The sequence below is a fragment of the Mustela nivalis genome (genome assembly GCF_964662115.1).
Source record: "Mustela nivalis genome assembly, chromosome: 4".
NCBI lineage: Eukaryota > Metazoa > Chordata > Mammalia > Carnivora > Mustelidae > Mustela > Mustela nivalis.
In genome coordinates, this window is record NC_139023.1 from 143,010,060 (window position 1) to 143,025,032 (window position 14,973).

The 14,973-nt window shown below is 43.6% G+C and overlaps 1 protein-coding gene across 1 annotated transcript in view; it reads right to left on the reverse strand.

Moving 5' to 3' along the window:
* ARHGAP10 (Rho GTPase activating protein 10) overlaps window positions 1–14,973 on the reverse strand; it is a 321,844-nt gene that overhangs the window by 93,613 nt on the left and 213,258 nt on the right. Inside the window, exons 17-18 of the mRNA XM_082728962.1 lie at window positions 11,910–12,015; window positions 10,304–10,463 (exon numbers count right to left, since the gene is read on the reverse strand). Coding sequence (XP_082585088.1) covers window positions 10,304–10,463; window positions 11,910–12,015 — 266 coding nt within the window. The remainder of the gene's footprint in view (window positions 1–10,303; window positions 10,464–11,909; window positions 12,016–14,973) is intronic.

Here is a 14,973-nt window from a genome sequence, read left to right on the forward strand (position 1 = left end):
CAAAAAGACTGGACCTGAGTTAACAGCCAGCCCCAAGGACATGCCTAAGCTACCTGATAGCACTGAAATATAAACAGAGTTAAATCAAAGTTGACAAATAAATCATGCATCTGTAAATTTATCAAATTGCAGGTATAGCGCTTGTGAATTTTCTCACACTGTCCAAAGATGATTTAGTTGCAACCAAAACAGTACTAAACTGACAGAAGTAAAAAGGGATTTGTTAAAAGGAATCAGCAGGAAGTAGGAGGAGCTGGAACTCAAAACTGTTCTGAGGCCATCAGGAGTCAACTAACAACTCTCCACTTCTCACCTCTGTGCGCTTTTCTAACAAGATTCCCATCCTTCCCAGCGCTCTGCCTTCTCTGCTGGACACCTGACCCACTGCCAGGGTTCTTGTAGCCTCCCGCCCAGGGCAATGTCACAGTCACTGCTGAGTTTCTCCCCCTCCAATTCCAAATCTCTACGGGAGAGAACCTAACTCTGCCCAGCCTCCTGTGAGACTCCTCTTGAGGGTCTAGCCAGCTCTCACCAGCAGATCAAGATTATGCGGCACCATGTCTTACAAACCTAGGGATGCGGTCTACAGTAAGCAGTTCTCAGAGGCACGGGGCTGTCTGCCAGGACATATTTGGACTAAGTGACTGTGGGGCAGCACAGATGAGGGGGACAAGGAAAAGGTTAAAGTGGAAGAGACGGAGTTCAGAGTTCAGAAAAATACCCTTCTCCCAGCCCTGCTTATCTACATAGTAGCAGGCCGTCTTTCCAGGAAAAGAAAAAATAAAAACAAAACAACAACAAAAAAACTTTCTTCTGCAAGCACCCTAGTCTGATGCAAGTGGCCATATTATTATTAGGTAGGCTTCAAGAGAATACATACTCCATTAATATAAGCTTCTATTGTTGATTTTAAAGCTTTTGCTAAAAATGGGTCGCCTATTCCTAGTAGTTTTACAGTCTAGAAAAATCAGTTCTTTACCTACTATTGAAGTGACACCTCACGTGGGTATCTCCCCACTTACACTATTTGGTGTATTTTTGGATTTCTGAAAATTTATTTGAGACACTGAAACATTCTGTTTTTAGTGATTTCGTTCAGTCTGCGTATGCTCTAGGTCTGCTGTTTCTAAGAATCAGAAGGTGGCTGCCCAGTCTATGAGCTGAGGACCACACATACAGAACCTTCCATGTAAAGCCAATTACAGTCTAGAGTTTAATGGTCCCACCTCCAGAGCCAGACAGTCCTGGGTTTAAATCTCACCACTGCCATTTACCAGCTGTGTGACCTGGGGCAAATTCTTACCCTAAGGCCCAGTTTCCTCATTTGTAGAATAAGGAAAATGATATCTACTTCACGGACCTGTTGAGTGAGGCATGAGATGAGATCATAATGTAAAATACTTAACAGTATGAGCACTGAATAAATACCAGGCTTGGCATCATTATATGGTAATTATCCTGATGGCGAGGAACACAAGGAGAGAGATGAGGAGCGCAGCTTCTTCACTGGAATTTCTGGCAAAATTGAGCTGGGAGGCCTGACACAACCTGTCAGCCCCAAAGACAGGGCATCTCAGAAGCAGCCTGCGTGATATAGACGATGCGGCAAGAGGGGAGAGAAGATGGCCAGTTGAGAGGAGCGGCCCTTCCTGCCATTGCCTGCTGGGCACAGTGACCCCATAAACCCCTTGGTTCTCTCAAAATACAAACAGGTCAGCGCTAAAAAGAAATAAGCTATCAAACGATGAAAAGACACGGAGGAACTTTAAGTGCATGGTAGCCAGTGAAAGAAGCCAATCTGAAAGTCTACCTACCATAGGACTCCAACTACCCGGCATTCTGGAAAAAGCAAAACTACAGAGAGTCAAAAGACCAGTGAGTGGTGGGCCTGGGAAATGGGGGGCGGCGGGGTAGGGCAGACAACAAAAGAGATGAACAGACAGAACATGGGATTTTTAGGACTGTGGAAATACGCTGCTATTATAATGATGAATGTATGTTATAACACATACTGAGAGGCTGCAGAGACATTTATCTGACAGTGACAGTGTAAGGTTAAGGGACAGGCTTTGGAGACAGACTGGGTTCAAATCCCAGCTTGGCCACTTTCTAGGACTGTGACTGTGAGCAAGTTATCGGAGCCTCCCTGAGCCTCACCTTCCTCATTTGTGCAACAGCAGTGAAAGGATTCTCTCCGGTGGATCAGCTTATCTCATCTCTGCAACCGCTCTGTTGAAGAGGTACTTACGTTATTTCTATTTTGAGGAGAATGAAACTGACCGTGAGTGTCAACAGGGTGGCCAGATCACACAGAAGTCACATGACTTGGTGCAACAGAGAGGCCAACCCAAGGAATTTCATTTAGAGCTCACTGCGCTACATTATGTGGTCCTGGCTACAGAGTATTTCAATAAAATGTCATAGAAGGAGCTAAGTCTGGTGCCCAGCGCATAATCATCCCTCTGTCAGGACTGGCTATTATAATTATTATTGTTCTCAATTTTATAATGAGAGATGTGGAAGAGATAGTGCTGAAAGCTGGAAGGTTTTATTGTATAAGAGAAAATAAAAATGAGCACATCCAGGCAAAGAGTCAAGCCCATAAAGGCCCCCACACTCTCCTGTCCCTTAAGGAAAGGCATCCCCCGGTACCTTCTCCACTGCTCACCTACGCATCTTCCCACTGCTCGCATCCCCTCACTCCTGGATTCTTATTTTTCCCTTCCAAGAACTCTTGATGCTGCTCATAAAAGAGAAATGAACAAAAGGATCCTGTTCCTCATCCTCCTTAGTGCTACACACACAACCGAGCGCCAAGTTCCAAAGCCCAGGGCTCTGCTCTGAGACCTGTCTTCGCAGCTCTGCGTCTCCGGAGACCTTGGCAGAGAATTTCTAAGTGGGGCAGACCTCCTAGGCCTGCTTGCTTTTTCCAGGTCCTCAATCCTCATCTCCAACATGAACACATTCTCATTATGAAGAATATTATGAAGTTCTTCCTTGTATTGAATCAAACACTCACCTCCTAGCAAGTTCTGCTCGCTGGTACTGACTATGCGTTCACAGATAACAGAGAATCAATCTACCCCCACCCTTTTGTATAGCAGCTCTTGGATTTTCTGGAGACAGCCCCAGTTGTCCATCTATACCCAACACTAACGCAGAATGAAAGAATCTTGCCTTTCAAATTTTCTCTTATCAAACCACCCTAGTACCCTGGGAAAAACGGCTACCTGCCCCCTCCAGAGCCACACGACAGCACCAAGAAGGGACTTCCTATACAGCAGAGCTAAATGAAGACGGCAGAACTGGGAAGACAATGTCGTCATTATTTTCTGACTTGTCTTTGAGGAAGGAGAAAGGCAGACAGAAAGTTGTCTGTGGTTTTAAAGCTCCTTTTTAAACACTCCAGAGAATGCAAGGCCCTGTTGAGGGGGGAGAAAATCTAACAGTAAAGTAAGTCTCCGTGGCTACGCCAAAGATGCCAACATTCAAGAAACCTGGAAAAAGGAAAAAGCCACCCTTCTGCAATTTTCTACTATTCTTGCCGTGGGGTTTTGACTTCTACACTAAATCATCACTACTCAGGCAAACATAAAGCTTTTGGAAACTTCGGAGTTTTACCATTGTTGCTGTTGTTTCAGATATTTATTTTTCTCTCACATGAAAACTGGTGCTGCCTAGCAACCCAGTGCCAGCAAAGCTAAATCAAGAAGCATTTTAGGCTGAATTCAAAAAAAAAAAAAAGAGAGAGAGAGAGAGATTTCTTATTCCCACTGAATGACAGGCACACTCTAAGACTTAAGGGTTCCTTGCGTCTCCAGGAAAACAGTTTGCATACCCCCTGAGGCCTCCTTTATAGTCAAGAATGACAGAGACCAGCCCACAGAAGAGGGTTAGGATGTGCGTGGTCTCTGCTGCCACAGGAGCGGAAGAACAGGCTGCCCCAGATGGAACCCAATCCACTTGTAGCTGCTGCCGGACTGCAGGCTGGGACCGATGAGGGAATCCGTGCCACCGCAGAGCCTGGGGGCACGGACACATTCTTCTAGATCTTGGCAAAGACAGGGGTGTAGGTCTGAAACTGGAACCCAAGGTCAACAGAGGAATGCCACGTACCATTTGATACTCATCACGTGTGCATGTAATTTAATAGTCTGATTGTGTTGCACACCTGAGAAGAAACGTATATTATACGCTTCTCATCTCTACTTTTCTGTGCTGGAGGGACACCACCTCTTCAAGGAATTTGCAACACATGTTACAGAGATGGTTACTGAAGAAACCTCAGAACAGGAACGGAACATCAGCCTTTTCCACAACGCGTGAGCATCACAAATCACCTCCATTTTCTCACCAGGAAAAATGAGGCACAGCGTGCCAGCACACCCATTTCAAAGACAACACTGTTTATTTCGACGAAGTTTTCAGAATCTTTACCGAGGAAAAGTTTTATGTAAATAAAAACGTGATTATCTCTTGGCACCCCGGAGTCCGCAGAAACTACAGTATGTAAAGGCTAATGCTCAGAAACAACTTCATGCCCTACTGACCACCAGAGAATCCGGGAACATCAAGGTGAACCGCAGCACCACACAAAGCTGAAGGCAACCAGAGCACCACATCTGGCCGATCCCACTGAAAATCCAATTATAATCCTTAACAAGGTAAATATACAGGCATACCTCAAAGATATTGCAGGTTTGGTTCCAAACCACCACAACAAAGCAAGTATTGTAATAAAGCGAGTCCAGTGAATTTTCTGGTTTCCCAAGGCATAGAAGAGCTATGTTTACCCTGTGGTGTAGGCTATCAAGAGTGTAGCTGCATGATAAAAAATAATGGACATACATTAAAAAATACTTTATTGCTAAAAAATGTTAGCCATTACCTGAGCTATCGGCAAGCTGTAATCACTGACCACAGACCACCATCACAAACAGAGTCACGAAAAAGCCAAAAATATTGCAAAGCCCAACACATGAGATGTGACAGAGACACAAAGCAAAATGGCACTGACAGACTTGCTCCACGCGTGGTTGCCACAAACCTCTGCTTCGTAAAGAACACAGTATCTACGAAGGGCAATCGAGCGAAGGACAATAAAACAAGGCATGCCTATAATCTGGATTAAAATTATATATATCATGTAAAGTGATTTGATTGAGAATAACATTATATATCTTACTTTATATGAACTGCCAATTTAAATCCTATCACAAAATATGACAGCTAAATAAAAGAAAACCACACTGGTATTAATGATTTCTTTGGTGATTCCCAAAGGTCTTCATAATCTTCAAGGGCCCTCAGGGACTTGGGAAGAGACCAGAAGAGAGTTACATTATAAACACAAATTTCTTTTATGACACTACAAAGATATAAAACAGCAGAACGGGCTCCGTTTCGACAAACTCGATGAACTCCCAGGAGGGTTCTTTCCATCCCTAAGTTCTTCTGAAGAACCCCCAACCCCAGAAATTAGCTAACAGAAAACTAGAACTGAGATTGATTGGCAAACTGTGTACACATCAGGAGCTGCCAGTCCTACCCTACTCTTTCCCTTCCCTGTCTGGTCTGCTTTTTCCTCTGTTACATTCTGTCGTGCGGGAAAAATACAACGTAAATCCGTACCTGTGATCACCTATTCCCAAACACTCATTCACTGACGTCAACGTCAGCTCTTGCTCTCAACAGACATTTTACTCTTGGAGTAAATACTTGAGCTCTCCCGTAGTGACAGCTCCAGCATCACTGACAAGGCCCCTTGACAACCCTAACTCTGAAACTCGCCTGGGTTTCTTCTGGCTCCTGGGTTCTCGCTAAGAGAAAAATCTTGGTGTTTCTCAAGGATATTGCTCTTAACCTTCTCCTAGGGAGGTAAAGCAAAGATCTGGGGGCTAAACAACCCTGAGTTCAAACCCAAGCCTTGCCACTCACCGGCGGGGTGCCCATAAACAAGCTAATCTCTCGCCCTTCAGTCTTCTCCCGCGATGTGAAGGGACAATATATGTCATAAGAATTCTGCACATATAAGGAATACTATTACATATGCATGCAATAGGACCTTTATATATTTTTTTACTTTATCTATCTGTTTTAAGTACCTAGCATATCTGATTTAAGTAACTGTATCTGTTTTATGTACACACAAGTACACGCTTAGGCTACAGGAGGTAAGTCCCCACCATGGAGTGAGACCAAGCCTAGAGCGCAGTGAGCACGCTCTCCCATGCTCATCTCGTGTCTTTTATCGTACACTTCTTGCCACTAAATCCTCTCACAAATCTGAGCCCCACATCTCCAACTATTTGTTAGACATCCAGACAGCTAAAACTCAGCACATTAAACACTGAACTCTTGCCCCGAACCTATTTTCTTTTCCTTCTTTTTATTAAGGATCCTTATGTTCCCCCAGCTCTGGGTCCTCAAATGTGACCTACTGTCACTCCTAACACATTCTTCGGAGACAGCCCACCGATCCAGGCCCTGGACTGCGTCCACTGGGCCTCAGGACGTGAGGCCCGCTACCCTTGAACTCCCATTCTCACTACGAAGTCCTCAGCCATCTGACCTCTCACCCGGCTGGGATTCTCCCACTTCCTATTTGCTAACCAGCTACCACATTAAACTTCCTGAAGCAGTTTACCTAAAAACCATGAGAGGCCTTGATACCCATAAAACGAAATCCAAAAGTCCTAGGGTGTTATTCCCAACCTCCCTACACCTGGCCCGAATCTCTTTACCACTATCTCTCATGCCCCTCACCGCTATTCCCACAGAAGCTGCATTCCCAGAACACATGCCTACCCTCTGTACTTCTCTGATTACACGACTTCCCCATACTGAAATGTCCTCTTAAAACATCCCCACCACCTGTTCAAACTCCATTCCAAAACCTATTCAAACCACCTAGTCAGGAAACATTCCAGATTCCTCACAGTTGGACATAAGTTCTCCTCTAAAGTCTCTGCATCGCTCCAAGAGCGCTAGTCTCCATGGCATCCTGCAGTGACTGGTGGAGAGATCTTTCCCCTGCCGGACTCTTCCCCAAATCTCACATCACATCTGACTCCAAGCAGGGGCTCACCACAAACACACTGCACTGATCCATAAGAAGTATACTTTGTCAAGAACAAAACTTATGGGGCACCTGAGTGGCTCAGGTCATGATCCCAGGGTCCTGGGATTGAGCCCCACATTAGGCTTCCTGCTCAGTGGGGAGCCTGCTTCTCCCTCTCCCTGGGGTACCGCCCTCTCCCCCACCCCCACCCCCACAAGCTCAGGCTGTCTTTCTCTCTCAAATAAATAAGTAAAATCTTTAAGAAAAAATATTTACATAAAGCTCATAAATTATAAGGCGCAATTCCAACTGGAAAATCTGTGGGAACTTCACAGTACCCTTTTCCACCTGGGAAATGCAATTTTCTGGTGCGCACGGGAAGAAAGACCTTGATAATATTTTTGGCCCGTAAACGCTTCTTTTAAAACAACATCTTAATGTATTGTGTGGGAATGAGGCCAAAACATGTGGATTAAGTTTCCTATAGAGTACATATGGGTTTTATGAAAACAGCAAAGAGGCTAGGATAAAACGTGATCTCTGAGGCAGATTAACTTGGGTCTTTTTCTAACTCTAAAATTAATCTAGAGCTTTCTTGCTTTAATTACATGCTGAAAATTTCTTCTTTGGCTTTGGTGACGTTCCTGGTCAGAGTCAATATTTTTGCACGATCCTACGATGAAAAAATAAGTAGCTGAGGAAAAGAAAAGACCTTCCTTCTACTGCCACTTTCCCCTCTGTGCCCCTTCAGAGAACCTAGGACTCTTCGTTCCCTCTCTCATCGCCCTTGTCTGCCTCCCTGTCTATGGAACACTTTCCTCCCCCAGGGGCCTCCTCCTTTGAACCTTCTATCCACCTTCCTCTCTCTCTCATTTTGTTCTCGAACACTTAACTAAGAGGAATCCTATCCCTCCCTCACCACACTCAAGTCAAACACAAGATCTCTGGGTGGTAAACATGGATCAGTTGCCAAGGAAACCTCGGGCTCCTATGGTCCATGCGTCCACGGGCAGTTTTCCTGCACAAACCACCCTCGTCAGCGGAAATATCCTTCCTCATAGCAGAGCCTAGACTCTGAAGTGATGTCCAGCTGAGCAAGAACAAAGAGCTGGGAGTGAAAGTGGACAAGGATGAAATAGGAGAGAAAAGAAGAGGAAATGGAGAAATTAAGTGCTCAGAAATATGAACCAATCCAAGCTAACAGCTCCCCATCCCAAGCAACCCTGTGCTTCCGAACCTAAACCCAGACACTGAGTGGAGAATCTGAAACTCGATCCCCCACATGCCCCCTTCCTGATAGGAAAGTCAGTGTGTCGACTCACGTTGGCCATGCATTCATAGCATTCTCTAGCACAGCCACAGAAAGGCAGAGGGGAAAAGGGAGAGCCCTCTCCTCGGCTCTACAGAGCTCAATCTCTGACAGCGGGTCCAGTTTCATTGCCATTGTTCTTGTAATTGGCTCGCCAGTGCCACTTGGAAATTCCTGTAAGATTTGTTAACAAGGTGAAAGTAGCACTACCGACTTCCCAAGCAGAAAAATCATGAACTTATCTTCTCAGTTTCAAATAAGAAAATAGGAAGCTGCAACATTCAATGGAGATCCTTTTATCTGAGAGCAAGACCCAGAGCCAGTATTTTCACAAATAAACTGTATAAAAGTTGCCTAATTGGGACTTAATCTAAGGACAGTTGTACCACTAAACACTATTTCAAAGCTTGTGGGTTAAATTATTTCTTTTTCTTACTAAATATGTATTTTTTTTTATTTATTTGAGAAAGAGAGAGAACAAGCGAGGGGAGAGGCAGAGAGAGAGAATCTCAAGCAGCCTCCATGCTGAGCACGGAGTCCAATGTGGGACTCGATCCCACAACACCGAGGTCATAACCTGAGCTTAAACCAAAGGCTGTACACTTAACCAATTGTGCCACCCAGGTGTTCTTAATTACTTCTTTTTCTAAAATGATTAGAAGCCATCTTAAAGCTATCTGGATAGCTCAGAACACCACACGCTACCTAAAAACAAACAAACAAACAAAACAATCCAAAAAAAGACCCAAATTTTTACTTCCATAAACAAGCTACTTTTACTATGCTGGGCAAGAAAATCTCTGACCAGCTTCCACATTTAACTCTTCAGTGGGAACCAATATTCACACAAGATACAATTGCTCTAGCAAATAGAAAATGCAATGAGGTTCTTGCTATGCTTTGCTCATAGAGACTACACCTCTGTTTCTCTCTTTCCCACACCTCTGACCCCCTTAAGATTTCCCAAGTTCATTAGTTCATCCAATAAATATGAACTAAACACCTACTATGTACCAGGTAGTATTCTAAGTGTAAAAAACAATCTCTGCCTCAAAGATCTGGCAGGGAAAAACAGATGTCTGTGACAATAAATAAACTATATAACAGGTTAGACAGAGATAAGGGCTATGGGATACAAGTCCCAAAATGGGGCTCCACCTCCTAGACTGTGAGCTACTCTCCATCAGGGCTGCAATGTTCGGCTTCATAGCCTAGCACCTCGTTCATGCTCAGCATACCAGCTGAAAACAAACTGCAACAACCTTTAATAAACAAATGAGTAAACAAGCATTTTAACAATTTTCAAATTCCCTATCTTAAAAGAATTGAGGAAAATTATTACCGAGGTCTGGATCTAGGATGATAATTAGAAAAAACTACATAAAAGTTCTTCAAAGAATATATCCTACTTTGAAAACTCCTGCAGTTCCCTGATTATAGAGAAACAAGTAAGATGTGTCACTAAGATTTTTCATTTTAAACCAGAGATGCTTAACCTAGGGTTCCCAGATTCAGGGAGGCATGTGAATCCCCTGAAATTGTCAGCACAATTTGGGAGATAAGGGGGAGTTATATGTTGTGTTTAATGTGACACAGACTGCCAAAAATATTTTCCCTGAGTTAGAGAAATAGAATTTGAGAAATCCAAGGATAGGGTTGAAGGCTGCAAAGAATCCAAACAGTCCAATATTATACTGCAGATTGTCATTTGCATCTGGGTGGAATGCTTCTTCCTTAAACCAGTGAGATATCAGAATTTACCGAGATCCACCAGAAGACAGAAGCTCAGTGGGAACTTCTCAGAACCAAACTCATCATCACAATAATAATAAAATCATTAATGGGGGGGGGGGGCGCTCTTAAAGGCTAGTTTCAGATGGTGATAAAGCCAAAACCAGGAATTCTCTTAAGGAAAAAAAACAAATAGAGTTTACCTTTTCATGGTTTTCAATTAAGATTTCCACCACGATGTTCTGAAACTTCAAATCCATGATGGCGGCAACAGTTTCTTCCTGCGGCCTCATCAAAGTTGGTCCAAACACCACTCCTAGATTTGCCACAGTCATGAGGTTCTGCTTGGAGTGATTCGAAACACTGGTAGGGAAGGGATGGGGTTGAAAGTCTGTTAACAGAGAGACAACAGCTGAGGAACGTACAATCTTCCACAGCTGTGTGTTTCCTTAAAAATCAAGACACTCAAATGTCCTTAATTTCTGCTTCTGAAATAACAAGATCTGATGTGACTCTAGGGGATGAGGCCCCTGCCTACCATCCTGCTATTCCTCTCTTCTCGATGCTTTGCTCTAACCACAATGGCTTTCTTAATAATTCCATGTTTATGCTAGGCTTGTGTCCCTCTGAAGACCTTCTGTTACCATTCCTTTTTTTCTTAGAATATCCCCTTTTCCCCCAGACTATTATATCTTTGGCTTCCACTAATGACCAAATTGTATGGCACCTTTGTAAGAATTAGCTTCACAAGCACAGAGAACTTGGTCAGAGCTCCTGCATTTACCCCTTTGGCCCAATACATTGTGCAGTGAGCAATCCAGACAACTGTTCTCAGAAGCACTGACGCTTAATTCAGGTCTCAATTCAAAGCCTAATCCTCAAGATACCTTCCATAATAACACTCTTTATAGTCCCACACCCAATATATATTCTCTATCTCCTCATTCTATTTTTTAAATCACTTATCACCTGAAATTATTTTGTCTTTTTATTTGTACTCTGTTTATGATCTTCTCCCTCTTATAAATAAGGGACTCCATGAAAGCAGGGAATTTGTCTATCTTGTTCAATTATGTATCCACTAGCACCTAAAAAAGGCATTCGATAAATATGTGTTGACTAAATGAACGAATATGGTTTCACTAGTTGTAGGACACTTGGACTTGGCAGGTCATAATATCCTCTGGCCTTCAGTTTCTTTTTATGTAAAATAAAAACATAATGAAATAAACAGGATAATAAAAGAAAATTAAAAACATTCTAAAACAGCATTCCTCAGCTTCCTATTACCTCCAAATTTCTATAACTACAGTGATCTAAGAGTCATTTGTATATGAAGAAAGGGCTAATTTCTCCACTAAATGATCAGATTTTGCTCACTTTTTAAAGAGGGAATAAAAAGACTAAAATGGATCCTAAGAAATAACTACCTATTACTGGATTAAACTAATTTAAAGGCCATGTTCAAACTTAGGTAGGTGTGAAACCAGGCTAAATTCGCTAACAGACTTATAATCACATTTCCAGAATCTGTGTACAGGGAAGTGTATAAAATTCTCTTCTTTTACTTCCAATCAAACCCCAAGTTGCTGGCAGTGATGTTAAGCAAATAATTATACAACTTCACAAAAGCATCATATTTCAATGTTCTTGTCCAAAACATACACAGTGAGTCAACTGTCCAGCCTGCCTTTCCAGGCGTGGTCCCTGGTATTGTGTAGACAGCCCCACTTCCAACCGTCACGGTCCAAGAACCCCACATGGCACCCAGAGTGAAACAAAGAAAGTTAGGAAGACAAAAGGGCTTACTTTGTTAAGTGTTTCACCAAAATATCCAACATTTCTTTATTCTTCTCTGGCAACTTGTGTACCAAGAAATGGATAGCATTAACACGAGATTCTGGGCTTCCACTTTCTTTAAAAAAAAAAAAGAAGAAGAAGAAAAGAATAGATTACACAGAATCAAATACATTCATAAAAACCAACCATGACAACAGCTCATCTGTTCAACATCTTTCAACAGAGAATGTAAACGTATTTCTATACCTTTCGCCAAAAAGGTGGGGGAAATCTATCTTTTGGCTTCTTCTTGGTCTTCTGTGCCTGCCCTAGGAGATCATTTCAGTGTGAATGCAATGAGTGCCTTTCCCTAGGGTGATATTTAAGAACAGAGGGCTACTACAGCTTCTCCTTCTTGCATTCTGCACTTCCAAGTCAGCTCATCACTTGAAGGAGTCGAATCACTGGGTCTCTGCCCCACCATGGAATGCAAATAAAACAGGGGCAAATAGGTTCTTCCCTCTTAGGGTTGAGGGTTTATCCCCCCAAAAGATACACTGAGGTTATAACCCCCTAATGTCTCAGAACAAAACTGCTTTGAAACCATACCTGGGATTTATTTCAATCAGGTACGGTAAGACACGCAGACAGGGAAGTGATGCAGTTGAAGGAACTATAATATAGTTATACCCCCTAGAAACAGGAGGCGTGGTAAGCCGGCGTCAGCCCAGAGGCAGAGGGAAGAAGGGGAAAATGTGGGCAAGAGGCTTTACTGTGTTTTCCATGTGAAGGAAGAGGCGAGGCAGAGTGAGCAGACTCAGGACGGGTTGGTCTGAATTCCTGTAGCAGGTTTTAGGGCATAGGGGCTGTGCCGAGACATCTGGTCCCTGTCCCGGAGGTGAACTAGGACAGGAGAATATGGACTTGAAGTGTAAGAGCCCAAAAGAGTCAGGAAGAGAAAATGGGCTCTGGACTGGTTGGCCTATGGAAAGCATGCTCAGTTTACTACCTCAAGGAACTGGTTAGCCCCAGAAAGGGCATTCTCCCTAGGATCAATAAGTCCCCAGATATCAAAACATCAGAATAAAATGACATGCTCAGCATAATGCCCTTATTTGGAAATAAGGTCATTGCAGAAGCTGTCAGTTGAGATCATACTGGAGCAGGGTGGTCCTTTAATCTAGTATGTTCGGTGCCCTTATAAGAAAACAAAGACACAAAGGGAAAATAAATTAAATCAAATTAAATTAAAATAAATAAAAATAAAAATAAAACAAAAACAAACCAAAAAAAAAACCAAACAAAACAAAACAAAGGGAAGATGGCCATATGAAGATGGACACAGGGGAGACTATCATGTGACAATGCAGGCAGAGATTGGAATGATGTATGTATAAACCAAGAAATGCCAAGGATGATGGCTGGGAACCACCACAAGCCAGAAGAGGTTAAGGAAAGAGCCTTCCCTGGAGCCTTTAGAGGTCGGCCCCACCAACCTACACCTTGGCTAAAGACTTCCATTCTCTAGAATTGTAAGTGAGTGAGTGAGTGAGTGAGTGAATTTACTTACTTATTGACTGACTGACTGACTGACTGAAGCTATTCAGCAATAAGAGGGAACTAACACACTCACTTTCCCCTGAGATTTTGGAATGAATTATCCATGGCTCTTATTAGCAACACGCCCAAATTCCTTTTATTGTGTTCTTGACAGAAAATACCAAATCAATAAAATGCTTATTATTGAGACCTCCACTGGAATTTTCAGGGGTGTCAGAGATGCAGCTGATGAGAATTCAGTGAGTACAGACTGCTTGGAGGCTCACAGAGAGCTGGCAGTAGAAGCTGAGGGAGGGTTTCACATAAAGGACAGCATCTGAGTTGGGTCTTGAAGAGCAGGGAAGAATTTAAAGCAAGGCAGAAATGAGGAGTTAGGGACACACTCCAGATTCGACAAACGCTATAAGAAAATGCACAGCCTATTCAGAGAGAGCACCTTAAGCTTATGGAAAGTCCGAGACAAAACTCTGGCTTGTAAAAGCTAATTTGAAGAATCTGTCTCTGCCGTGGGCTACTAAATCCGTCACTGTAAGTAAGACTGGGAAGAGATACGAACAGAGTCAAATTTGGGGAAATATACCTGACATGTTTGGAGGATAGATTCAAATGGAGAGAAAAGCAAATTAGGAGGGAAATGCTATTTGGCCAAGAAGTAATAATGAGGTGGGGTGGGGGGGGCGTAGCAGAATTACAAGTAAGGAAGTAGAGCCGGCAGGCAGGCTTCAGAATTGCTGCTTCCAACAGACAGCAAGAGCAAGATACCTGCTAACAGAAGGTTTGGGGACTCAGTTCCTCATCTGCAAAATGAAGTTAACAGCACTATCTCCAAAGGCCATTATGAGACTCAGTGAGGTAACACCTGCAAAGGGTTGAGCGCCGGTGGCAGGTACAGCAGGCGCTCCATCACTGTTAGCCATTACCTCCATTACTCTTACTATGTGAGCGCTCCTATGGAATACGTCCACTTGACAGGATCTAGCTGCAGACCGGCCATGGATCAGAAGGAAGAAGGCAAAACCAGTGTTTCATGCCTGGGTTATGCAGCAGTATGGTCAGTCCCACTGACAGACAGGAGCAGAGAAGACAACGCTGGTTTGAAGGGGACAATGACGGTGGGAGTGACAGAGGAAGGGACGTGCAAGGGACAGATATCTAGCAGGGATCTGGGAATGGCAAGAGGCATTAGAGATGAAGGTAGCAATATTCTCCAGAGGGGCATGGGGACCTCCAGCACATGGCCAATGGTGCCTGACTACTTCAGAAAGCCAACAGAACGTCCTGTGGGGGAAAGAGCACCACTGGGGTTCAGTGAAGATGCCAGCGGGGGGGCTAAACAACGCACAGGAGGAGGAAGAGGAGGGAGGGCCAGGAGGTTCAATGTCATGAGAAAGCCAAATGAGAAGAAACAGGCAAGGCCTGGGTAGCCAGTGGTATCAAGAGTTAACGAGGGACTGAGGAAGTGCAAGATGGGGAAGAGGGGGGCCTGCACACCCACCACTAAGCTGACCAGCAGGGAGTCCTTCTCCAGTTATAC